The sequence below is a fragment of the Melanotaenia boesemani genome, chromosome 1 (genome assembly GCF_017639745.1).
Source record: "Melanotaenia boesemani isolate fMelBoe1 chromosome 1, fMelBoe1.pri, whole genome shotgun sequence".
In the NCBI taxonomy this organism is placed as follows: domain Eukaryota; kingdom Metazoa; phylum Chordata; class Actinopteri; order Atheriniformes; family Melanotaeniidae; genus Melanotaenia; species Melanotaenia boesemani.
The window spans coordinates 29,042,641-29,068,696 of record NC_055682.1 but is presented as its reverse complement, the minus strand read 5'-3'; the positions used below and the strand labels follow the sequence as shown (position 1 = coordinate 29,068,696).

The following is a 26,056-nucleotide window of genomic DNA, read 5'->3' as shown; positions in this document are numbered from 1 at the left end:
GCATGGCATTTTAATGCCCAGTTTTTGTTGTTGTTGTTGGTATTTTTTTCTTTTTTCTCTTTGAGAAAAAATAATAAATTACTACCTTTTTGGTTTTAGTAACAGTAAAAACAAAACAAAACATGAGTTATGAATGAAAAATTGGTTTCTTTGACTATTTCCTGTCAAATAGCAACAGATGGTTCGTATCAAAATCATTGTGATGTTATTCTGCTGACATTTCTTGGTGCTGATGTGTAAATGCTGACAGTAAGTAGAGCATAACTGACCCGAAAACACTCATCTCATGCACCATGAATTACAAAAATGAAAAATGAAGAAAAAAGAAATAAAGCCTTCAAGCTTTGTAGCAAGGATTACAGTCTTTTGTGAGGGACTTATACAGGCGGATGTGGAGGCGTTTTCAGTTTTCTCAAAAGATCTTCTCAAAAGATGATGTCAGATTTCTAATTGCACAGACTCCACTTGCAGAATTCAGTCCAGCTGGTAGGGAGGAAATTGTTCAAGGTTTGTAACAAGCAGCTGTGTCTTTCACCCAAAGACCAAGTATTATTATTCACTATACTTTCTTTGTCAATTATAGATGACAGGGACATTCCATAATTTCTCAAACTGGGAACCATAGCTGTGAATGTCTGCAGTAAAGTCCAAGGTGTCTGCATCAAAGTAAAATAGTTTTTCTGTTACACTGCCATGCTGTTGTGTGTTCAGATGCCTGAACAACAAAGTAAAGACAGCTAGCAAAATGACCTCTTTTATGTCTGCAGCTGGGCTCTGTGTTCTTGAAAAAGCAATTGCCTCAAGAAAACCGTTCTTTGGCATTGGATTTCCTCTCCTTTTTGATTGGATGGTCACTGCAGGCGGGATGATCTGCAAGGCACATCTGCACCACAATTATTCACAACTTCAGTACATCCCAGTTTCACACAAGTAGTTGAGAAAATTCAATGACATTAAAATCCATAGACAAACACAATTTCATTTCTTTTTGCAGACTTTCTGTACTTCACCAGCAAAAGTTTCCCTGAGAAGCTTCTTTCAGCCTTACTCATGGTTACACTGTGGTTTTCCCACAACAACTTACCTTCCACAAAGTTTCAGAACTTCATTTAGACTTCTGTTACATATACATGGACATATGCCCATCATGGTGACAATTTAAGCCTGTCTGGCAAAAAATAATAAAAAAAAAAAAGAAAGAAAGAAAAAGGGAATGTTTTCCATGTTAGTGAAACATGGGTAATTGCTTCTGAAGGCATTGTAATGTTTCACTCAGTATTGCACCATTTGCAAAATGCTATGTTCCTATATTTTTTTACACCCTTAGATGTGGAGATTTAACATGAACTTAAACCTGCAAGAACAAGCAAAAACATTAAATTATTATTATTATTATTTTTATTTTTTTTTAGGTATCTTTCAACGTGGACAGTGTGTGGTGAACCACTTATTTTTGTGCAAGAATTAGTAGCCCACCTTGAGAGTGGTGCTTCCCTCACTGGTACCTGAAGCTGGGAGGTATGTTGGCAGCTCTGTTTTGATACATGTGTGCAGGTGCTTACATAAAATAGCTATTAACCCCTTGTACATATAAGAGTCTTTATAAGAGCCTTAAACTGTGCCGCACCTTATAGGGTCCCTGTAAGTAAATAGTAGGTTGGTTGAAAGAAAAAAGAAAAAGATAAATACCACATTGCTGGAGGAAAGAAAAAAATTGGAATGTATGAAATGTTATTCATTAATCATTGAATGTTTCAAAATGTGAAGATAACGAATGGATTCACTCAGTAAGCTCAGGCCAACCTCATCACAGTACAGCTCACAGCAACTGTCAGCAGTATGGAACATGAAGATTCTTTAGTGATTAGGTCTGATTCATGACAAAGTTCAGATGCTTATGAAAATATGGTGATTCTCAGTAAAAAGTCAAGTAACTCCAAATTTAATTTAGAACTAAATGGATTATAGAAGCCTATAAAATTGAAAATAATACTTGCCCTTAACATATTCACAGACAGAATGCAATGCCAACTGATGTTTCTGTAAAAAAAAAAATAAATCTTGGCTTTATAACATTGTTTTTAAAGAAGAATATCCAAATTTCCCAGCTAAAGTATGACATTAATATTGCCCTTTTTTAAAAATGTATTTTTATTTTTTTTAAATATTAACCCATTCTTTAGACAATGCAAATTTACCTCTCTTTGATTGCTGTAAAACTGAGTGTGCAGTGAAAGAACCATAACCATAGATAAAAAGTATTTGAATCTGCAAAATGATTTAAGTGCTGCGCTCAACTGAAACTCATCAGTTGTATCACTCTCCTGATGCTTGTGCTGGTTGTAACCACCACAGGTCTGACTTACAACTTAGTCTTTAGCTCATTTTAATGAACTTGAAGCTTTCTTACTTTGTAATTTAAAAAAAAAAAAAAAAAAACAGCATTAATGTTATAAATCCCTAAGTGATCAATGGAGGCTTACTTGAAAATTTCTCAAAAGAACCCGAATGTTTTTTTTTTTTTATCACATTTTGCACATACTTTATGCACATAGAAGAAAAGTAGACTTTTTTACAATATCTCACTAAATATATTTACATGACATACAATTCGCCATCAGTGCAATACATAGGAATGTTGCATATTTACCAAATGTTAGACTCTTTCTTTATGAAGAAAAATAAATCTGATGACAGAAGCTGATATAACTAATGTGTAAAGTAACATGTGCAACTTTTATATTGATAACAGCTTCACAGGAAATAAAAAAAATAAAATCTTAGTACCACCCTATCAACAATCGAATATTAAGCATTGAAAAAGTAATAGATCACATGTACATATATTTCTTCATACATGTAATGGATTGCTTTTGTACAAATATTTTATATAACTTTGGCAGTTTATCAGGAACAAAGTTATCGGAAAAATATGAAACAATAATATCAAACTGTCTGCAATGTCATGTAAGCTTGTTTTCCAAAGCTCATGTTCACAGTGGTCGTTCAGAAAGGCTGGAAGCTGAAAGCCAAAAGGAAACAACAAAAAGCCGAAGAGAACGTAAACATTTCCATCCTTTCTGCTTAGACTGTTAGCACTGGAGGCTGTCGTCATTGTTGTCATGGTTATAAAATTACAAACACCTATGAAGGTTTACATAGCAGTCATCGCCATTTAAAAAAACATGGTCTATTTTCAGGTTGACTTAAAATACAAACAGTTTGAAGGCAAGGGGACAGGACCCTGCTCTGTGGTCACTGTGGAATCATGGGAGAGACATGACCGAGAAGAGGACATGCACAACAGTGCAGTGTGGAAGAACGTGAAGCCAAAAAACAAGGGTGCAAAATGAACAACTTTGCGACAATCAAAACGCCACACTGTCAGAAAATGACTTACACCAGACAAAATAATCGAGCAAATTTCAAACATACTAACTTCACCATAATTCATATACGTTGATTTTGTTTTTTTTTTCCACTGGTTTGGCACTTTATTGGAACAAATCTCTGTTCAAAAAGACTAAATGTTGTACAAAAGGTATCATGTCTCATTAACATAACTCTTAGAATATAATACTTAATAGTAAGCATACGGTAAGTAAACACTTGTACATACTGTAGTTTTAAAATGAACATTCCAACAGATGTTTTACACACATGCACAAAAACAAACAAACACAACTCTCTCACTCTTGCTGCCTTGCAGCATTTGGGCCTCCTTCGCTTCTCTTTGGACATTCTCATTCTGATGCTGTTTCCAGCGTCTATCCCAAAACAACATACTGTTGCTACTGCACGCTCTTTTCCTCCATCTTTTCCTTTCTATCTCTCACTGAAGACAACACAACTTTAAATACTGCATTTTTGCTCCACATTATGATACTTCCTCCGCTGAGCGCGTGTCTGTCTTCAGACGCACAAACTCTTTGGCCACCTCATCGTGGGTCCTTTGAGAGAGTATCCTCATGATGGTGAGGCCTGTTTCGTCCATGGCGATGCTCTTCGCCAGCGGGTAGCAGGCCGAGCAGCTGCCCTTGTCCGCCAGCTCTCTGAGCTGGATGACTGTCATGCCGATGATGCGATCCTCACGGGCAAAGCAGTAGTCCTTTACAGAGACGTGCAGTTCGTAGGCCTCTGGACCGTGTTCGTTACTCAGAACGCTGGGAAAATGCCACAAAGAAATCAGAGAGGTAAAACTCAGAGAGTTCAAACATGTTTACATAATGCAGAGCTAGAAATGAATTATTAATAAGCTCACACAAATACCAGCATGGGTATTAAGAGGTAGAAGGTTCACTGCAGGGTTAACACACTAACAACAGCACAGATGCTGTCAAGTCAACTGCAAATCGCTTTGACTTTGAGGCACATTTTTGTTGTAAAAAACTAAATAAAAATCTCAAAGACTCTGAAGATTTGTATATGAAAGCACACCACTTGCTTTGTGGACCCAGACATTTGGCTTTCTTTGCAGCAGAATATAACCTGCCAGTAAATGAGTCTGATATGATGACATTTCCCTGGTGAAAAGCCTCCTCACTGTATGCCTGACTATGATGAGACAATTCAGTCATGTTTCGCTGATGAAATCAGTGTCTCCTTTCAAATGAGCTATTATTGTTAGCCAGGAATTTTTTTTATAAATTTTTTTTAATTATCCCCAGGAACTTAACAAGGTCTAGAAATTAAAATTACAATGTCAAGGGCGAGTATACATGCAGGCAGCACTGTGCTTGCACTCACTGGTGCTGTTTTTCTTGCTCTGTGGATGGCTGAGGTGGCTTGGCTCGGTGTTGAGGAGGGGATTAGATTGCCAAAGCAGTCACTTCATTTACTTCTACAACTTCAGAGCAAAAAACATTAAATGCTTCTAATAAATTAGCATTTTCTTAAAGCTTAGAGGAGGCGGACAGATCCTCTCAGTAAAGCATTAACAGGTGCTTGAAAGGGGAATATATCGGCTCAGACTTCTGCAGACTGCAGACAGCATACCGTATTCTGGATTGAAGGCAGTTTTTGTTTTGCTTACATGAACGCAGATAAGATACTGCTAATAATTCTGTGGCCTCTCTTCTCCCCACCCCTTAAACTAACCAGAAGGACAGAGTATACTTACTACTGGAATGTTTCATTGTACTTTGGTGACCAATTGTTATTCTTGGTCTTGGTGCTGAATTTGCGCTTCTTGTCAGCCAAGTGTGGCCCAATGGCATTCACTTCAACAAATGGTCGGAACATGGCGTTGGTCTGCCAGATGAGGTTATTCACGCCGACCACTGGGAAATAAAGATATCCCTGATTATGTTGTTCTGTACAGTGTAGACAGACATTAGTAAAGGAAAATTTTATCCTGGTAATTTATTGATAGTTGACTACATGGGATTACACCATCAATAAAAAGACAAGATATAATGTACAACCATAAATCTGAATTTCCAATACTAGGATATATAAAGAACAAAGCCAAACTGCAGCTTCTCATCCTGTAATTCTACAGTCCTAATAGTAATAGTAAATTTTCATTTGGTAGAAAAGATCTAGAAATGATTGCCATAGTAACCTAATTGCCAGTCACATTGTCTTGCTAGTGCGGTCACTGATTATAGCTGTTTGTCAGCTGTAATGCATACGGTGCTGCCTGGGGGGAGGCGTAAAAGATATGATTGAAGCTACTGTGTGGGCGTGAGTTGAATATGTGACTGTAAATCAGAAGTTGAGGCAATGTTATATAAGATTAAAAAAAAAATGACAATTTTCTATATAGTAAACATTGAGCACAGAAAAGCTATAATCAGATTAAATACAGTAATTCGTTTTCAAAATATTTGGTGAATAATTTTTAGCTCATACTCACTACAGTTAATGAAGATCCAGCAAGTCTAAGGCATGGTGGTGTGTGAGCTAAATGCTAACGCATCTTGCCAACTTTAAACAGGTTAAATGTGTAGCCTTTTCATCTTGGTTTAGTGCGTTGGTTCAAACATTTGCTAATTAGTACTTCGCAGAGAGTACTGCTGACGGTGATGGGAATGCAGATGGTTTTGCTGAATAAGCTGAGTTACCTTTATTTACCCTTTTTTTTGCCCTATAGCGCACATTGATACCTTGGTATCTGATTTTATGGCATCATATATAAATCAACAGATGGCATCAGAAGAAAAGTTAATTCTTAAAAAAGGGACTTTTTCTTTTACATTTCTTTCCTTTATTATTATTATTATTATTATTATTATTATTATTATTATTATTATTATTATTATTATTATTATCTGTCTGAAGAAAGAATATATAAAGTTGCTGATTGATGACCAAACAATTTAATTACCACAAATCAGATCATGTCCCTGAGCAGGTGAGAACAAATTTGAACATAAAGGAATAAATGCAGGCTTGATTATAGGAAAGAAGCTCACCCTTCACGCTGACTTTGTGCTCTCCTGTGCCAGGGTGAGAGATGAGATTCACTTGCATTGACACCTCTCCCACTGATCCACTGGCTGACTGACCTGGACACACACCAAAACAGCAATAGGAGAATTGGAAAGAGGCATAATGAATATCAAAAACAAGGGGAGAGGCAGAGAAGAAGCCAAGGACAGAACACAGAGAATAAACAAAAAAAAAGAAAATAACTCAAGGAAACAATTCCAAAACTGTAGGAGTAGCTTTTTCTAGTACATGAGGTGCTAGAAATACATCCAGAAAGCTGTGTATAAACATCTCTGTGTGTCAAAGCAAAAGACTAAATCTAAAAAGAACAGTAGGGGGGTAGACTTGATTTCACGCCCATGGAGCAGCGTAGTAAACTCAGTCAGGTTTTCCTGGAATTTCAATAGAAAAAAGATACAAGACATAATCTGTCTGGTTTGAAGGCCATGGAGGAGGCACATGGTGCAAAATAATTCGCTAAATAAGTGTTCTACATGATGATTTCATCAAACAAAATTAAAATCAGTGGATTTGACTCTGCACAGGCGACTCAGGTGAAGTTGAAAATAATTTATCAGCAGAAGCTGAATGAAAATACGAGCATTAAGGAGAGAATACCCTTTTAGGCAGCACCTAGCACAGTTACAGTGTCATTACAGTTAATCATGAGAGGACAAGCAACTGAAAAGGATTGCTGACCATGTGTCTCACTTTGCCTGACGCAGGGAGTCCTGCCCATTTTAGCTGTCTCATGTTTCACCCATTCCACGACAAACAGATGTTCAGCATAGTGGAAGGCAAAAGCCTGTGTGGTTGATGAAGGGATTCGCTGATCCGATAGCAAATCAATGTCTGCCAGACATGTAGTGCCTTTATAACTGGTAATGAAGAAACAAGCCTCAAGATTTATTGTAATGATGCCCTGGGAGGCTGGGTGAGGACAGAAACACTGTGTGGGTGCAGCCACACAGTGTTTCTGTCTGCACTTATGGGAAATTTACAGAGCATGTTTGCCTCAGCTATCAGCTGATATAATGGCACGGGTTAATAGATTCTCTATGTTTTCTGATGGCTCTCAGATACATAAATACATAAACAGATGTTCAGAGTGTACACAGCATAACTGGCAACTTGAAAGGCATGGAGGAGCAGAGTTGGAATGAGATAAATAGTGCATCGAAGAGAAAGGACAGCCAAGATAGACACAACACAGGTTGCTGTGAGCTGAGTCACGTGACTAAGTGAAAAAAGTGAAAAAAAGAGGAAAAAACAAACAAAAAAAACAAGCTGTTGGCATTACCTGTTCTTGACCTGTTTTCAATCGTTTTTCCTCCCACTGTCAAACAACATGCTATCTGTAGTTTGCACTAAGCCACTTATAAACAGAAGATTACTTTATTATCAAGAAGCAGCAGAATATTCATGTTAAATTACTGAATAAAGGATTATATGCATTTCCACTGAAGCATAAGGCCACTATTCAACCTCAACAAACAGAGGAACACATATATGCTTCTGAGGGCACACTTGGTAGGATTAAACCGAGACAATGTCCAGTCTAAATATGTCGCTGCCAGAGCACAAGGGTCTATAATTAATGAATTAGGGTGTACTGAGCTGCATCAGCCATCAGCACATCTTGACAATGTTTACTGACCTAAAGCTCATCAAGCACCTACGTCCACTTTTAGACATCACATTAGACCAGAGTGACAACATGGTGTGAAATTAGGGACGGGGGTGGAATGGGATGACAAAATCCGAAATAGGAAGAGCAGGAGAAACACAGAACAATCTGAAAATAGCACACAGTGAGATGCTGTACGTATATGCCCATCTGCCAGTCAGTGAGCGCAGCATGGCTGGTTAGTCTGCTGGCTGAAGAGCTTTCTCCTACAGCCTTTCTGCTACCCTGCTGCCTGCCTCTGCAGAGTTCTGCAAGGCTGAGCACACTGATGCAGTATGGAGCTTGGAGCTTCAACGCCCCGCTGGGCTGAATCCCTCTCGGGTCTCTTCAGATACCTGAGGGTATTTCTGCCTTGTTACGGAAAGATGGGGGAAAAAACAGCTCCATAGACAGAAGAATGAGAAAACAAGGCATGAAAGTGGGTCAGTGATGACGGAGGATAAAAAGCGAGCAGAGGTACACAGGGAAATTTTTTAGATTTACATTTACACATTTATCATGACAGCGTCTTTTTGTGTTTGTTTCTAATGAGAGAGAGAGGGAAAATCGCATGAGAGCAATCAAGCCCTCAAGCATATGGGTGAAGACGTCACAGATAACTTTGTTTATGTGTTTGTTTTTATTTATTCATTCACTGTGAAAGAAACTAATTGACTTGAACAGTGAGGGGGGGTTAATGCATGAAAATATCCACAAAAATGACTGGATTAACATTATTTTCAACCAACCTGAACGAATAACCTCAAATGAAAAGAAAGAGAGAAAATGTTTCACATTTAGAGAAGCTTTCTTTGAGTTTGGAATTAGTCATTGGAAACACATTAAGCTATTCTTAACCAAAAGTATGTTTGTGTTTGAAGACCAAAGTAGCTCCACTTTCTCCCTATTTATCTGGCTAAGTCCTTACCTTGAGAGGTTTGGGTGCATATATATTTCTTAATCAAGGCATCTGTAGGTTGAGTGTAAAGGCTGAGAGCATATTTAAGCGACTTCATATCAGGGCTCTTTTCGAGGAAGGTTTTCTTCAGCCCGTTTCCTCCAGCATGGAAGTATTGCTGCAAGAAAAAGAGGAAGAGACCAGCTTGTTATATTAGAAACCTTGAGACGTTCAAATAACTCCTGCAAGTTCAGGTTACAGATGGCTGATAAATAACCTAGAATTCTAGGACAGTATGGCAGTATGTGTTTGTAAAAGCAGAAGACCTGGCAAGAGACAGCAGTAATAGCTATTTCAGTAGATAATTACCAGGCATTTGAAGCTAAGCATTCTGCCTGAATGGTTAATGTGTATCTGTGCTGATAAGCCTGATAGCCGAGGACAGACAAGGTTTGCCTTCTTTTTAAGCGCTGTCACCACTCTTACATGTGGGAGGTGGACAGAATTTATTAAGTGTTGAAAAGAAGGCATCATGAATGTAAGAACTTGGAGACACATTTCAGAAGTCTTTCTGTCCTTGATGTTATGAACTGTGGTACAATTAAAGTTATAAAGTACATGATCATTAAAGGGAAAAAAAATGCATTTTTCAGTGTTCATAGAGGGACAGTCGTCGTGATCCAGGTTAAAAAAGAAGGGACACAATAATCACTCATATTTTTTACCAACGATGGACAAGAAAATACAGCAGCCAGCTATGGTCCATGCAGGTGGAAGGTGGCAGGTGGCATCTGAGCAGGACTATATCAGACACCCTACAAGAGAAGGTGTTTGCGAATATTTTTTGACTGGTGCCAGGTACTTGGCATTGACTCAACACAGTGAGCTGCACTGTTTTCTGCTTGATCTATGAGTCATAAGTCATAAAATATGACCTACATGTCCTTAATGGATTTTATTTTGTCTGGGATGAGCCGGGTGGAGGAAGGAAAAAAAATCATATACACAAATGGAACATGTGTAACAAAATAGCCTTCAGCAAACAAAAAATTAATTTCCTAAACACCTATCTATGCTGTCTGCTGTCTGTAACAAACAGACCAAGCACAGTATAGATAATCTTGCAGCTGTAATTTTTATATCCATCTCCAAATTGGAGTAGTTTTAATGTCAGATTTTTTCTTATTTACTGATTTATTTACTTACATTTCTTTTTTATTTCTCCCAAGTAGGTTATATGGTATTTATGGATTATTTGTTTATTAGTAGGATTACACAAAAGGTTCTGGAGGGATTTGCATGGACACTGTAGAAGATGTATGGGGCATGCCCCAACTTAAAGTCACGTTTTTGTTGTCCTGAATCCAGATCAACATCAAGACATTTTTTAATACAATCCATGTATTATATATCTATATATATCTATATATATATATATAGATATATATATATGTGTGTGTGTGTGTGTGTGTATATATATATATATATATATATATATGTGTGTGTGTGTGTGTGTGTGTGTGTGTGTGTGTGTGTGTATAGTTACACATGTTCCATCACACCATTGGTGACTAATACAAGAACGTGCACTTTCAAGGTAAGTGTTGCCTCATATTGGAATCTCTTAACATTGTAATGGTTAGGTCAGAGAAAAGCGGCACTCCCTCTGGCAAAAACAGACAAGTCAACTCACATGCTTAAAATATCACCCTGCTTCTGGCAAAATCCTTAGCTAAACAATCCCGTCTCTGACATGTCTTTCTCTTCAATAATCTTACCCTTTACTAAATTCCTATTGTCTAATATCCATTCATATGGTATATCTTTCAATCCCGTCTTTGTTCCTAATGGCCTTTTATTTTGAGGTGAACCATGTAAACTCCTCTCACTTGCTCATTCAGTGTGTTAAATACGCACTGAATGAACAACTGCAGATACCACAATACTAAAATAGATGATGATGATAAGGGCATCTGTGTTGAAATAACAGATGCACATACAGTGTCATTTTATACATCACAGCTAAAATAGGTGACAAATCTGGAACAGCCTTATTCAAAGGAAGGGATGAATGAAGCATTACTGGGAATCTGTTAAATGGACCGCTCCACCACATATGGACTCCTTCATAAGTCAGTGCATTTACTCATTATCCTAGCCATCATTTTGCTTGGGTTCAAAGTTCAGCCTGGATGAAATACTTTCAGTGGTTTGATCTTAATATGCGTGACTAAAATCGAGTTTTGATTCCAAAGTAAAAATAGTAGATTTTTTTTTTCTGTGGTGCTTTTCTGTGTATATGTATATGCATATTTCTTTGCTACTGTGGGGTTATACTACTACTGTTTGTAGTACTTAATATTAACAACATATTTAGTTTGACTTAAACAAAAATGCTGCATTTATGGATAACACAATATGACATAATGTGGGTACTGTAACCTTCTGGACAGCATTTCTTCATTTAATGGCCGATTCTCCTTAATTTAACTGTTTTAAGTTACTGTTCTCATTTAAATACTGATTAAAGGAGCCCATGAATGTGATTGATCAAAACCTGCAGGTAGTTTCCATGGTGACAGTAAAATCAATTAGTTTTCTCAGCCCTCGCGGCCTTTCACCAGCAGCACCTCTCCATATCTCTGCTTGTACCTCTGCAGAGCTGAGAATCTGTCTTCAAAGGTTTGTATATCCAGTAAGTGTAACACCGAAGAATTTAATACTACTGTTACCTTTTTCTAATAGGAAATGGGTTTTGGGTACTTCCCTCATATGGATGTAGAATTGTAAAGAATTCAATGCTCCACACAAAGAGTAAATCTGACTTGCAATCTGCTCATTAGGCCATGCAGTATGTATATCTTTGCTCTGCTTTGTACACTTGCTCTGCTTTCTTAAGATCAAGTTTAGATATTCTATACGGACAGCAGTAAAATCAACAGAAAATTTACCTTGATAGTGGGAAGCACAAGGTCCATGGCGGCGCACTGGCGTGGTGTCAGACTCCTAGCTTCTTCTCGAATGACATGCTCCTGGAAGAATATCATAGAGCATAAATTACTGCAACGGGCAAAAAGGTTTCACATTTCACATTCTGATATGGCCAATTTTAGGATGGAAATGACTCTGAGTGACCCCTGGTCCACGTGATATAAACCGTTTACTGTGTAGAAAACAGAATTAAGAGGTGAGACTTAATCCCCTGAGACAAACTTCAGCCTCACTGTCACACATCAGGACAGTGAAAATCTATTTAAATAATGAATAATGTTTTGTCAATTCTAATTGGAGCTTTCCTGATTTGTGAATTGATTGCAGTAAATAAATTCTGGCACTGCCTTATTTCCCAGATGCTTTCCTTACCTCTGTAAAGCCAAAACACAATGAATGTTTTATGTAGCAAGCATTGCTGCAACAGCTCCTAACCTTCAGAGTTTCATGTTTCCGACCAGTCTGTAAATGTTTGCTTGAGTTTGGCTTTGGATGGTAGGATTCAATCAATATAACCACAGGTCAAAAATGCATGTTTGGTGTGAAACACTGAGAAATGGAAATCTAAAATATGTGGTGAAAAATTCATAAAGAGATCAGGATATAGATTTTTACCAAAGGTGTGTTAACCAAATACTTTTCAGAGAGTTACAGAGAAGGAAAATATTTCAAATCAACATCTGTGCTAAGGTTTGGAATAGTGTTGATGGCCCTTTTTGAATAGGTTTTCCATTCTGACTCATGCAGAATCCGTATGCCTTAAACATTCACATTGCTACTCAGAAATCCACGATTGTGTATGCCTTTGAAAGATATTTATCTTCCTACCAAACCTGTTGAGAAAGTCGGAACACACATATGAGGACGACCTTAATGCAAGTCCAAGACCAGGATCATTAATGTGGACATAGAAATTAAAACTATGTTTTACTGAAGAAGCTTTTCTGTTTATCCAGTGAATGTTTACCAGTAGGTGGGTCAAAGGTGACGGTATTTGTTTAATATGTTAGATTATGTAAACACATCAATAAAACAGAAGAAAACACATAAGAAATGATCATATTAAATAAAATAATAATTAAACATTTTTAACGATGATCATAGAGTAACAAAGCAAATAATAAAAATTATTTCACACATAGTAAATGTACACAAACTGGATTACAATATGTGAGAAAATTGGATGAGCTGAGGATTGTCAGTCATAACCATGAATAACAATAGAATGGAAATGTTCTATATTGCTTTGGGAGGAAGACATCTGACAGAGCCACACACAAAAAGAGACAAAGCACACCCATATGTATGTATACAAGCCACATAGTACATTTGCACCCTCTACATGACTCAGAGCTAAAACATCTCTCTGAGGTACCATAGCTGTTAGTGAAACCAGAGCGTAACAAATGTTCCATTCCAGTGCTTCACTATACAAAGCTCAGAGGATTAAACTTCTCCAGACTCATCAGCAGTTAAACGCTGGCTAGCTATGTTTCAATGACCTGCGCGCGACTATACCAAAGCCTGCCTTATCTTATGTGATAAACAATATTTATTTTCTTTTTTCAAAGTTCTCATTATGCTACTTTTAGTCACGATAGTGAACTAATGGATGGAGAGCAGCTCTGTTCCCAACAAAATTTGGGACACCTGAAGCAATTTATTGTGGGACTAATATACAAACCACTGCACTGGTTTCAAGCCATAAAGTGATAGTAAGTTCAGTAATGGAACTGATCATGTTGAATTAGATTGGAGTGTTGTTTTAGTGACTTTTTCGTTTTTTAAAATGTTCACAAATAAAATAATGGTGTCTCTATTGTCATTTTGCGATATTTTATCAGTTAAATCATTTTTATCGAAGCCTTTATCACTGATAGTGACAATGTCTCTGATACTGATGATATGATGTAAAACTTAATCCATGTGGATCAATGTTCAGCACAATTACATGATCTGTGAATAAATGGAAACAACCAATCTACGACCCGAGCTTTAAAATGAGTTTCCTTTAGAATCATACATTATTAAATTAAGTGGTGAAATATGTAAACTCTGTTTGAGAATTACCAGATTACCTTCAGTTTGGAAAGCTGTCCCAAGTCCTTGGCAGCACTGAAGATCATCTGAGCTCCCTGCTGCTGAACAAATGAAGATGTTTCCATTAGGAAAAAAAAACAAGAAAAACAGCCATTGACACTCCATCACATACAAACTAATCAGCAAAAAAAACAACGTATATATTTGATATATTCTCTGTAATCTAATAAAATAATCCTTGGTCCCTTAAAACCTGCTAGTAAACCAGAGTAAATGTGATGAATGTAAGCCTATCTCTAAAGATGGCACCTTTTTTTATTTCCTTTACAGTAATGTGTTTGTTAAGATGGAGAAGAGGGCTGAATAGGATGAGAAAGAGAGAGAGAGAGAGAGATCAGTGGAAAGAGGTGGCAGTAAAATGAGAAGAGAACTAGAAAAGGGAAATGTGGATAACTCACACTCTGGTCACTTAGCGGTGGCAGAACAATTGTTCTCTCAATGGTGTTCAGAACAATTTTCCACAGCTCTTTGAGGACTCGTTTCAGGACTGTCTTCTCACAAATCTTGGCGAATAACATCAAACTGAAGCAGAGAGAGTTATAACTCGGGTCAATACATGCAACACATGTCTCAGACTGAGATAACATGGCTAAAGGCTTCAAGTGATGACGTCTTTTTAAATTATGCTCAATAAAATGAAAAATAACACCTGTGACTCAGAATAAATGCAGTTGCTTTATGCTTTAATCTTGTCCCATTGTGCGAGCAGGGTTGCAGAGACAGGAGGAAGGATTTGGTATTTCCATATCATTAAGAGGATTCCCTGTAATACCCCATTGGCCTCAATGTTGCCTTGACAAATGGTTGAGAATGATTTTCAGAGCTTAACTGGAGCATATCACTTCTTTCAAGAATGCCGCTCAAGAAAACCACACAAGCAAATAAAGTTAAATGAATAAACATTCACTAGAAATGCGCCTTCTTTCCTTGGTACTGACTTTAATACTTTTACATTTGAAGTGCCTCAAATTAGTGACACTGAAATAAAAGTGTCAATGTAGCAATTAGGAGTGGAACAGGATTAATGAATGATCACCATGGAACAGGAACCTCTGGTTTCTTTTTAATTTAGTAATATTTGGATGTGAAAGCTGTTTTCCACCATTACCCTGCATTCACTGTGATCTACACATTTATTCATTTCATTCATGTTCAGTTCTATACTCTGATATTTTCTTATATTGATTTGCAGAAGACAGTGGCAGTCACTACCTTACATTCATCAGATACTTACTTTTTATCAAGAAGATCCATCAGAGGCCGGAGGACAGTTTCTGCATCCATGGCGGCATTGCTCCCTTTGGCTGAACCTTTCATTTGAACCAGCTCTTGGTTCATTTGCTTCACACAGTCTTCGATCACAGGTTTGAAACTGAGTGATGACAGAAACATTTTTTTGTTTGTTTTGTTTTGTTTTTGTATTTTAAGCTGCAGCAGTCAAAGTTAGCCACATCGAGTACAGTAAATGCTACCTCACTTTGGCTGTTCATATTATATCATTAAAACTTTAGAGCATGTGTGTCAGTCTGTTCAGGCTAAAATGTTTGGCAACTTGGTCTGCTCACTATGCTTGACGCACAGCAAGAGCCAATTAAATCTGAGTACATATCTGTTTTAAAATAACCAGCCCTGTGGTATAATTTCCTTGACAGAACCAGACACAATTTATTACAGGCATGCACAGTTGGAGACACAACACTCACCTGGAGCCAAACACTCCACTCAATTCATCCAGTACTGTGTTGAGTTTATTCTGCAGCTCCTTTAGCAGATCACTGGCCTCTGCATCCAGCTGTCAGGGCAGAGGAAGACAGACAGTTACTGTACAACATCTTTGCACATACACAAACCCTCACTTGCATTTCTCAACTATAGTGGGGGGTGCTGGAGGGTGGCAGCAGCCACAAAGGAGAGGTAACTTGCCAGTGGTCTCCCACTCATTCTACCTGCCACCTGTGCTGAACAACGTTCTGAATACCAATGGACTGCTCACCTCGGAGCACTGCAATGATGACTGCTTGCTGAGTCAAAAGACGTGGTGACATTTTTATGCACTATTACCCAAGTTACAGTAGAGAGATGATGCTGACAGTCAGCCATACCTCAGGAAATAAAGCTTACTAAAATGCACACCCAAAACCCTGCAAGTACAGTTATAAAAAAAGTGTTTTGCAATTAAATTTTTTTACCAGTTCAACCTTCATTAAGGTTATACTAGTACGTAGATCAAAACTAATCATTAGCTATTGAGAAATTACACTAAACCTCACAGAAGATCTTCAGTACAAAACTTTATGACAACATTTATAAAATGTATTCACAAAAGTCATATAACCATGCATGACATGTCTTGGGTCTTTGAAGAGCTATATTTAAGCATGTGCACATGATGGATGTGCAGGAATTTTTATGTTTGTGTTCTTTAAGCATTTTGAACATACTCTGTGAAAATGCATGGAATGGCAGTAGATATTTGGTCTGTGCTGCATGTAAATGCACCCATTTTGGTAACTGCATATATGTGTGCTGAGATGGCTTTGTGAGGTGAGACACTGCACTGCACTGCATGCATGACAGATCACCACATTAGGCCTCATAAGCTCTGCCATGAAGCCGTTCATCTCACACACTCTAATGGTGGATGGCTCAGCTGGGAAGCGGATGTGTAAACCTCACTTTTTATAGACATTGTTATTCTGCACAGATGTCTCAAACTGACCGTGAACATGACTGATTTACACCTCTGTGTGTTCACAAGCGCAATGTCCTTTTTCTGTCACCTCATTGGAAGTGATCGCAAAATGTAAGACTTTTATGTCAAACAGAAAACTGTCCATTAGAGGTTTGAGCTGTTATTTTACCAACTGAGAGGAAGATTAAATCTTTTCAAGTGAAAAAAAAACAGAAATGGTAATCCCTGGTCTTTTATCATTCTCCTCTGGTCTGGGTAAGGTTTAAGACTGGGTTCTAATCTTCTGTTTGGCAGTTGCAGAAATTGAGATTCTCTTTTTTTTTCTCTTTACAAAAACACCTGCAAAGAAAAGTCACTCCACTGTTAGATAAACCAAATCACTTGAAACCCTCTGAAAAGAGAAAATTAGACCGACTTCTGAGTGCTGGTACAGCAGTAAAGTTTATGCCTGAAACTCTAAATATAAATGTCTTCCCTTAAAGATAATTACTGTGAATTATGCAACTTAACATAAGACGTCTTTGTTTAATGTTAAATTAAAAGTAATGTTGTGAATTTCCATGGAAATGACAGATAATGCAACATTAAGTGATGATTTTTATGCATATTCTTACTTATTTTCTGATGCTGATGTTGAGGCTAACTTGAAGATAATTTCTCCTTTGTAAATTACACTTTATAAAAAAAAAAAAGAAAAAAAAAAACATCATGTTTGGAATTCGTGGAGCACCTGGCTCTTCCGTGGTAGCTGGTTTCACTCAACACTGACTGGCATCCGGAGCCCTCCAGAGTGTACAAACTCTCCCCTGGCTGACAGCCTATCAGCTGCAGCCCAGCTTTGCTTCACTTTGCCTGTTTCAACAATGCAATATCTACTCACTGGCAGGCTGTTATTCCACTGCACAGTTGGTCCAAAATGACTTATAGTGCCAAATAAGGAAATGTTTAATAAACAGCCTTCTTCAAAGTGAGTGAAGCATATTAGCAAACAGAGTCACATCCAAAATAAAGTCTTGATTCAGATCTAGGGAGATCAGTCCATGATGAGTCCATACATGGGCACTGTATGAGATTACTGTTAATCTCTGTTATTGGTAGCCCAATGATAACAGCTCTTGGTAATTACATTGGCTGTCTGGGAGTTGATTACTGATAGGAAACAATTCTGTAATGAATGGTCTAATGTGCAGGGAGAAAACAAACAGGAAACGTCCATCTGGCAAACACTTTATAAGCATCCTTAACAAGAAAACATTGAGAGATACCTGATTGTTAATAAAAAGTGAAGTGAAAAATATTATATTTAGAAGGGAAAGTAAAGACTATTGCATTATGCTACAGAGAATGATCTACGAATGATCGCGGTTTGGATCTGGAAACAGGCGACGGCATCACTTCAGCTGAGAGCTCAGCTGGAGAGATTTGTAAGTGTTTGAGAAGCTCATTAAACACGGTCTGAAAAATCCTGTCTGAAGCGTTTGTGCCTGGAGGTTGGGGAAATGAAGAGAGAGGTTTGAAACCGCAGCCAGCAACTTGGTGAGTCTCTGGCTCTTCTTTGCACTGGGCTAAAAGGAGGAACAACAACCTAAAATGAATATCACACTTCTAAATTATCCATGGATAAAAAGGTGGCAGAAAGAAAAAAAAGAATTAAGTAAAGAAAAACAAAAACAAACAAAAGATCCAATGATTTGAACCAGTATCCCCAGAGCTCAGTGGACGGTGAGCTGAGCAGCTTGTCCAGAGGGGTGATGGGTAATTCAGATTCCGTATGCTCTATGGCACATGCTGCTGGAAGGGGTGGGGGTGTGTGAGAAGCAGAGAAGCATGAGGGGAGGTGGGGGGCGTGCTTAGTTTTATCATTCAGTAAATGGTAAGAAGGGGTGTTGACGAGTCCTATTGCACACACCTTACAGAAGGACACAACCCCCTCTTCCTGAAGACAGAGAGAGCACAAAAAGGAAATGGGGGGGTAAGAGAGAACACAACGACAGGAGACAAAACGCAAGACAAGACAGGCGTTAGAAATTACAGAGAAACATGCATGTAAGTTATAGGAAGATTTGGGGGTGGAATCTCAAGTTAGACTGACAGACTAACAGGTTGACAGGGAAAACAAATCACACCGATTTCAAATGCAACACAACATTTTAGGATTTTACCCAGCTTTTACAAACAAAGATAATCAGTCAACACATGTTGGTACGGGAGGAAGGGGGTTGCAAAGAGGCAGTTATCAGAAGACTCAGCTGCATATCAGAATAGTTGGCTAAGTGTAGAACTGATGGCATCAATGTTGGGTCAATTCACTTTCACTTCAAATAAATGTCATCTAAATAAGATCATTTGCTCAGTTATGACAACATTCATCTCTGCAGAGTGCTGACCTCAGAGGGGAGAGTTTAAGTTTACAAATTAACCAGCATCACCTCTGCTACACTGTCATATCCAATAAGTTGTAGGAATGTTGCTCTGAAGATCTGCAGAATTGACTTTTCAGTGAAAGGTGGGTGCAGTTATTTGTTATAAAATTAATTAATATGTATCTTATTAGATCTGGTTAAAAATCTTGGCTAAATTAAAAGTGTATTATCTTAAAATATAATTCAGACATTGTAAACAAGCATTTGTGTGTGCACAGACCTGTTTGCCGCCCATTGACTCAAACATCTTCTCCAGTTGGACACGAAGCTGCTGGATGTTGTTTAGAATGATGCAGGGCTGCAAAAGAGCAGGAGTATGAATATGCATGTATTGCTTGGTATAGCACATGTGTATAGTTCAATATGTTTGAACTATTTCCAATATTTGATTACATATAATCTCCTGCTTTACAGCTTTTGCCCCTGTATTGTTACATAAGCTTTTAAATAGCCTTGTCATTAAAAACGCTTTACACACACAAAAAAAAAAAAAAAAAAAAAAAATCACAAGGGTAAGAACTGTGAGAACAATCAGTTTTGATTCCCTGACACACCATCTATACCAAGAGACAAAGTCTCTGCACAACTGTCAGCATGGAAAAGCAATACATAACACGAGGAGAGAAATGTCTGCACTGAATGTGTCAGACGTTATCGATTTTAAGCTCCACACGTTTTATAGATGAAGACATTTATCACAGTTTTTTTTTTTTTATTGTTTTTTTAATGGAGAATTATTCTACACACTTTTCAGATTATGTATGTTATCTGCTTAAAGAACAACAGATGAGGATACAACATATCTCAATTGTAACAGTGTTGATGGATTGAGTTAAAATTATAATCCTGCGCCCCACAGGAGAGGGATGATTGGTGTCTTTCAAACTCTAAAACAGCCTGCAGAAATCTGCAGCAGCACATTATGTATTTCTCACACTTACATTCACAAGAATATTTGTTCAGTAGTGATTAGATATTCCAAGTTTGAATAATACTTGGCAATTCCCATTGCTACATATAACTTGACTGAAGGATGTTAAATTACATTAAGTAAAGGGTTTGATCCACTGGCTCATGCACTGGGTTCACAGCGACCTTTCCCAGGCCTTTTGTTGTTGATTGAATATAAATGGAGAATATATTTATCTATACATTTTCTCATGCATAGAAAATAATTTTTTTTATTGCATCACTGGGCAAAAAGTTCTACAGTCATTCAACTATAATTAAAGTGGTATGAGAGGAAGCTGGATGTCTGTAGCTTCTTTTGAGTCTATTTTTACAGCTTTTGGAAAAACAAAAAGCCCAAAACGAGAACAAATGGTGAAATAAATGATTTTCAGAACAGAAAAGCATCAAGTCTCCAAGAAAGAAAATAGTTGAACAGCTGAAAGAGTAGACTTTTGTCCAGAGGAGCAATGTATTTTCTTTAATGGTCCTGAGAATATGCCCAAGCTCAAAGACAAAAGGGAAATTGGTTTTAATGCAGGCTTAAAGGGTTTTATTAAAGACTCCAGCAGTGGCAGCTTTCTGCTTCTGGGGATTGAAGCGCTGACCTTTGAAGCAGTAAGCCAGTAAACCATGAGTCTGTGGAGTCAACTAGTTACTCCATCACACAAAATATAAAAATAATAAATGTGAAATGATAGTAGGGCTAATTTGATATGGTTTTTCCTCTGTATAATTTTTTTTCACTTGTCTTTTTTGTCCTGTCAAGGGAAGGACATGTTATGTTTCTCTGAAACATTTGTAATGAGCCTGTCAATGCTATAAAGAAACATCTGCCCCTTCTGCTCCAACATTTCAGCTTCAAAAACCAGTGTGGCTAATTAGGCCACTCACTAAGCTCTGTGTTTAGTCATCCATCACATTAAACAATAGACAGAGAAAATACCAATGACTTGTCCCCATCAACTGTGGACAGTGAGATAAATGACTCCATCTCCATTATTAGAGACACTGTTAAGGGCACTGTTACATAAGACAGGTCCAGACTCTGCGTAGAACAGATATTCATAGCATTTCTTTCATGCTCATTCACTGTCTCCATGCCAACTGCTGCTTTATTTTACATTATTTACATTGGCACTCACACAAAATTAAAAAGAAGGAAAAGAGGGGAAAATGTAACCTTTGCTATTCACCTTTGTAGACTTTGACAGGGCACTTACCACATTCTCCTTATTCAAATACAGTGGAAAGTCCTTGGAAATGATTGCAGCATATTGCAGAAGAACCTTGTTGATAGTCTGTGTGAAATGAAAGAGAGTATTTAATTTCTTTTATAATTAGTTTGTTTGCTCTTCTGTTATTGAATATTTCTGTAGAACAGTCACAAGATCACATTGAACAGAGCAAATATACCAGTCAGTTTAAATCAATGGTAAACTCTTTAAATCTGAGTTATTACTTGTATCTGGAGTATTTAGGGTTCACTGTGAGCCAATTCTAAAGAGTCTGACCTTCGCAAAGCGGCACATAAAGTGAGCCAGAGCCTGTGGGTTTGGGCATTCAAGCTTCTTGATAATCTCAAAACTCTGGTTTAGTTGAGTGAACACATCCACCACTGAACATGAAAAGAGGGCGTGCTCCGAGGTTTGCTGGAACTGAAAGAGAGGGGGACATGAGTTTAGGCAGAAAGAATTAGGAGTGCAACTTGATGTAAAATCTTTGCCATAATTGTAAGCCCCTGATAACAAAGCTGTGCATCCTGTAGCAGGTTTATGTGCATCATCAAAACCACAGAGGTAAACACACAACTCAGCATGAGTCTGAAGTTATCTGTTGAACATATATGAATTTCTAAATCTGTTCACATTGGTAAGGGATTTTCAAAATACATTTTAGGTATTATTGAAATTATTTCCAGAGAGCAGTAGCAATGAGGGAAAGAGTAAAAAAAAAAAATACTGAGCAAACATTACATTAGTAGCTTGGCTAAGTGCCAACTCTTCAAGTTTGAATACTGTTGCTGAGCAGAAAGTCAGTAAAGTTTTGTTTCACTGCAAGCAAAACTGAAATGCACAAACCACATGGTCAGTGTTCCACATTTTAGTGAGAATCGGAGTGATTTACAGCACTGCACTTTCATTAAGCTAGAGGTTTGTATGGGCATTCTCAGCAAAATCTGCATTCTACTGATCATCCAAGCTACTGAGCATCCAAGCTGTTTTCAAACACCGTGGAAACTGTCTTACTTAGTGCCATTTGTGCTTGTCCCTCTGCAGAGTATTTAGTTTTTCTTAAAACACCACAGAGGGTACATATGATGAAAGCTTCATACATTGGCTTATTTTATCTTTAGCAAGGACAAAAGCTAACATAAAACAGAAGCAGTTAAAAATAGCATCTGTGTATGATTAAATGCATGAGATAGAAAACACATATCCTTGAAATTAGATATACAAATATGTAAAAGTGTATTTATGCGGTTTTTCAACTCTTTCTATCCATGTTTTCGGATATTACCCCCCCACCCCCAAAAAAAGGTCCATTGTTAACAGAATTTTTATTTATATTCCTGTCTGGTCATGTGTCAAGGGAACACATGGTTTTGATTGTTGAATTTCCTTCATCTTCCTGTATCCTCTTCTAGATATAAGAGTAGTCTTAGCAGACTGTCCTTATGAATAAGAAAGCAGTCTTAAATGGCTTTCTGGATAAATATAAAAGTTAAGTCTCAAGAAATGATTTAATGCTATACTCACTCCATCTTTCTTGTCCCTTTCAAGTGCTCCATTGAGGAAATCCATGGCAACATCCTCATTCTCATCAAGCCACTGAATGACAAATGGCTCAAACCACCTGGGAAAAAAAAAAACTAAATTCTATCATTGCCGGTCAAATTATAGTTAAATGCTCTTACCATTTGTCTGCAGCATGAGATCAGTATAAGTTCACCGCATGCACAATTTAAAGGTTAAAGCTTTTTATTTAAAAACTATGGGGATATAAATTGAAACTCATTAGATTATTCTCAAAACTAAGTAGATTTGAGAGTGGTTTTGATCAGGGCTACAGTGCATGCAGGCACTGATATCAAGGTTTGGTTTGTGGACAGATTAGACAGGGAGGCTCAGACAGAGGACAGCAGAGGACAGAAGAGACTGGGATAGATGAGGCGGGTACAGAAGTACATTTGTTGGTGGAATAATAATGCTGCTCTGTCTTTCACTTTGCCATTTCCTTGCTTAATGTAGTGCCTGACTTTGTCTTCAGAGCATTGGATGTCCCCTCAATACTACTCTGTACTCTGGCTGAGGGCATCTGCCACGCGAGGAAAAGGCAATAAATAAGGTGGGTGTGGTGAGAAAAAAAAAAAGGGAAGACAGGGAAGTAGACACAAGAGAAAGACTGCAAGTGTGAGCGTGCATGTGCTTGTATGATGTGTAGGTTTTGCCTTTGGAAGAATCAATCCTGCCTGAGATGGTGTTTGAGTGACAGCGTTGGAGATGGGGAGGGTGAGTCATTAGTCTGATAGACTGGCTGAATGAGAGAGGGCACCGTGTTCCCCTCTTGCACTACACGTGTTTATGTCACAACTGCCTGTGATTATGCACAGTGGAAAACACACTTTAAAGGTGTCTCCTCCAAAACAATTATGAAATGAAATGAAGTGCCAGCACAGATTATACAGACATGACAGTTTTATAGATTCAGTCTAAGTGCAGAACTGATCATAACTTTCACATTGTTAAACATTACATTAATATTTCTTCACATAGATAAACTGGTATGGTTGGAAATGGATTTTAGAAGCTCTTAAAACAGCTAAATACAGACATAAACATTTTTAGTCACTTTTTTAAGCTTTGATAAGTGTCCTGTTTAGTTTATAAAATTTTATATACTGTACAGAATATACAGTACCAGTCAAAAGTTTGGACACATTTTCCCATTAAATCTAATATTACATTATTACGTTACATTACATAAAAGTAAACTTTTTACAGGTAGAGTAAACAGCATTAAAATGGGCATAATCATTTGGGAACCTCAGCCTGCACAGCATTTGAAACAGACAACTGTACAGTGGAATTCACTTCACGGGCACATCTGTCAATACTGAAGTAAGTGGAGAATCAAATAGTGGGTTAAAAAAAAGAACAAGAAAATGAGGGAGGGGTGGGCGGGGTGGAGGGCGGGGGGTATTTTTAGTTTGTTGTCAGAGCCTAATTTAAAAGCCAGCACTGACATCTTGGTACAGTGATGTATTTGTGCTGGAGGCCTTGGTAACTTGCACATCTGTGAAGACATCATTAATGCTGAACTGTATATACGGGTTTTGGAGCAACATATGTTTCTGTCAAAACAAGACAACAAGACCATCTCAAACCACATGCTGTAAATTATACCACAGCATGTTTTATCTACATACATTTATATCTATATCTATATAGATAAAGACATCTGCAGTATATATATATACATATATATATATATATATATATATATATATATATACCTGAAAGCCTAATTCCTTGTGTTAAATACAAGCAGAAAAACATTTGGAAATGAGAGAAACTGCTCTCTAAAACAAAAACTGAGGTAACACAAAGGTGAACATTTCCCCATAAATTTGCATTATTATTGTAGCACATACAATCAACAAAAAAAGATTTTTTTTTTTCATGTGATATGCTGTCTTTGTAGTATTTTTTTTTAATAAATATAGAATTTAAATGACTTGCTAGCTATTGTATTCTGTTCTTGTTCTGGCATGTGTTAGATTCACTTCCAGTGTTTTCTAGTTTTAATACTGCCAAAGTCATTTTCACTCTAATGTATATCCAATTACCATTTCATAAGATTAAATTAAAGGTGATAGAGTTTTCCTGCAAATGCACACTGATTACAGTATGAACGATAACACTATCACTAATGTCAGGTTGCATAAAGACCATGCAATTAAAGCTGTTTTAACAGTATCTTAACATTATAACTTAGAATTCAGTATCTTTGAAAGATAACCTTAAATGACCCTGTTTTGTACAAAACTTAACATACTTAGCATTTTTAGGAAGCTACAAAACAAATGAGTATCTAGACAAGCCCAATTTTTCCTCCTCATTCTTTCCAAACAGTTTCCCGTAACATCAGCTCTGCATATGTTTGTTTATAAAATACACACTATATATTCATTTATTGTGTGTGTGTGTATGCTTACTTGTCTATGTGTGTGGAAATGAGAGGATACTTACAGAGAATATTCAGGAGGCACACCCTTGAAGGCCGGCAGGTCACGGACGTACTCATTATGGAACCATTTGACTTTGAAGTGAAGATTCATGTATTCGGTGCTTTTGCATAGGCGGTGCTTGTCGTGCTCTGTAATGCAGATTACAACATGTGAGCCACGCATTTTAGCAAGCAAATATTAACAGAAGTGACAATGCTTCACAAATAAACCTAAGTTGTAATGAACACTAAGCAACCTTAACATTTTGACCACCAGCCTAATGTAGAGTAGGTTCTCCTGTAGCAGAGACCATCTGAGGCCGTACTGGAATGCCTAAAGGTTATTGGTAGATCATTAAGTTCTGCGGGTTCTGCTGTGGGATCTCTATGGATTTGACTTGCTTCTTGCAGATGCCATCAGATCCACTCATAAGCAGTTTTCGTACAGCTTACCATTGTCCTGCTGGGGAATATCGCTATTGCAGGGGAGTTCTGTTACCATAAATGTGGTGATGGGGTGACTGGTCAGCAAAAAGGTTTAAATGGCAGATGATGTTGCATTGTAGCAAGATCATTTGCATTGCATTGTCCCCCTCTGTACTTATCAATGGTTTTAATGTTATGGCTGATCAGTGTACATGTTACATGTTCTTTTCTTTTGGCATTTTACAGCCTTT

The 26,056-nt window shown here is 37.5% G+C and overlaps 1 protein-coding gene across 5 annotated transcripts in view; it reads right to left on the bottom strand.

Moving 5' to 3' along the window:
* Positions 1 to 2,507: 2,507 nt before the first annotated feature.
* LOC121641896 (protein unc-13 homolog C) overlaps positions 2,508 to 26,056 on the bottom strand; it is a 94,997-nt gene continuing 71,448 nt past the window's right edge. For 2 of the 5 annotated variants that reach the window (XM_041988263.1, XM_041988281.1), the window contains 15 exons: positions 25,403 to 25,529; positions 22,910 to 23,006; positions 21,665 to 21,808; positions 21,374 to 21,451; positions 19,423 to 19,500; positions 18,689 to 18,715; positions 15,791 to 15,879; positions 15,322 to 15,459; positions 14,486 to 14,609; positions 14,066 to 14,128; positions 11,948 to 12,028; positions 9,027 to 9,174; positions 6,417 to 6,509; positions 5,120 to 5,279; positions 2,508 to 4,163 (listed from right to left, as the gene is read on the bottom strand). In XM_041988263.1, the coding sequence (XP_041844197.1) occupies positions 3,878 to 4,163; positions 5,120 to 5,279; positions 6,417 to 6,509; positions 9,027 to 9,174; positions 11,948 to 12,028; positions 14,066 to 14,128; positions 14,486 to 14,609; positions 15,322 to 15,459; positions 15,791 to 15,879; positions 18,689 to 18,715; positions 19,423 to 19,500; positions 21,374 to 21,451; positions 21,665 to 21,808; positions 22,910 to 23,006; positions 25,403 to 25,529 (1,733 nt within the window). In that variant the 3' untranslated portion in view covers positions 2,508 to 3,877. The remainder of the gene's footprint in view (positions 4,164 to 5,119; positions 5,280 to 6,416; positions 6,510 to 9,026; positions 9,175 to 11,947; positions 12,029 to 14,065; positions 14,129 to 14,485; positions 14,610 to 15,321; positions 15,460 to 15,790; positions 15,880 to 18,688; positions 18,716 to 19,422; positions 19,501 to 21,373; positions 21,452 to 21,664; positions 21,809 to 22,909; positions 23,007 to 25,402; positions 25,530 to 26,056) is intronic. The other 3 variants (XM_041988272.1, XM_041988289.1, XM_041988298.1) reach the window with 3 other exon arrangements.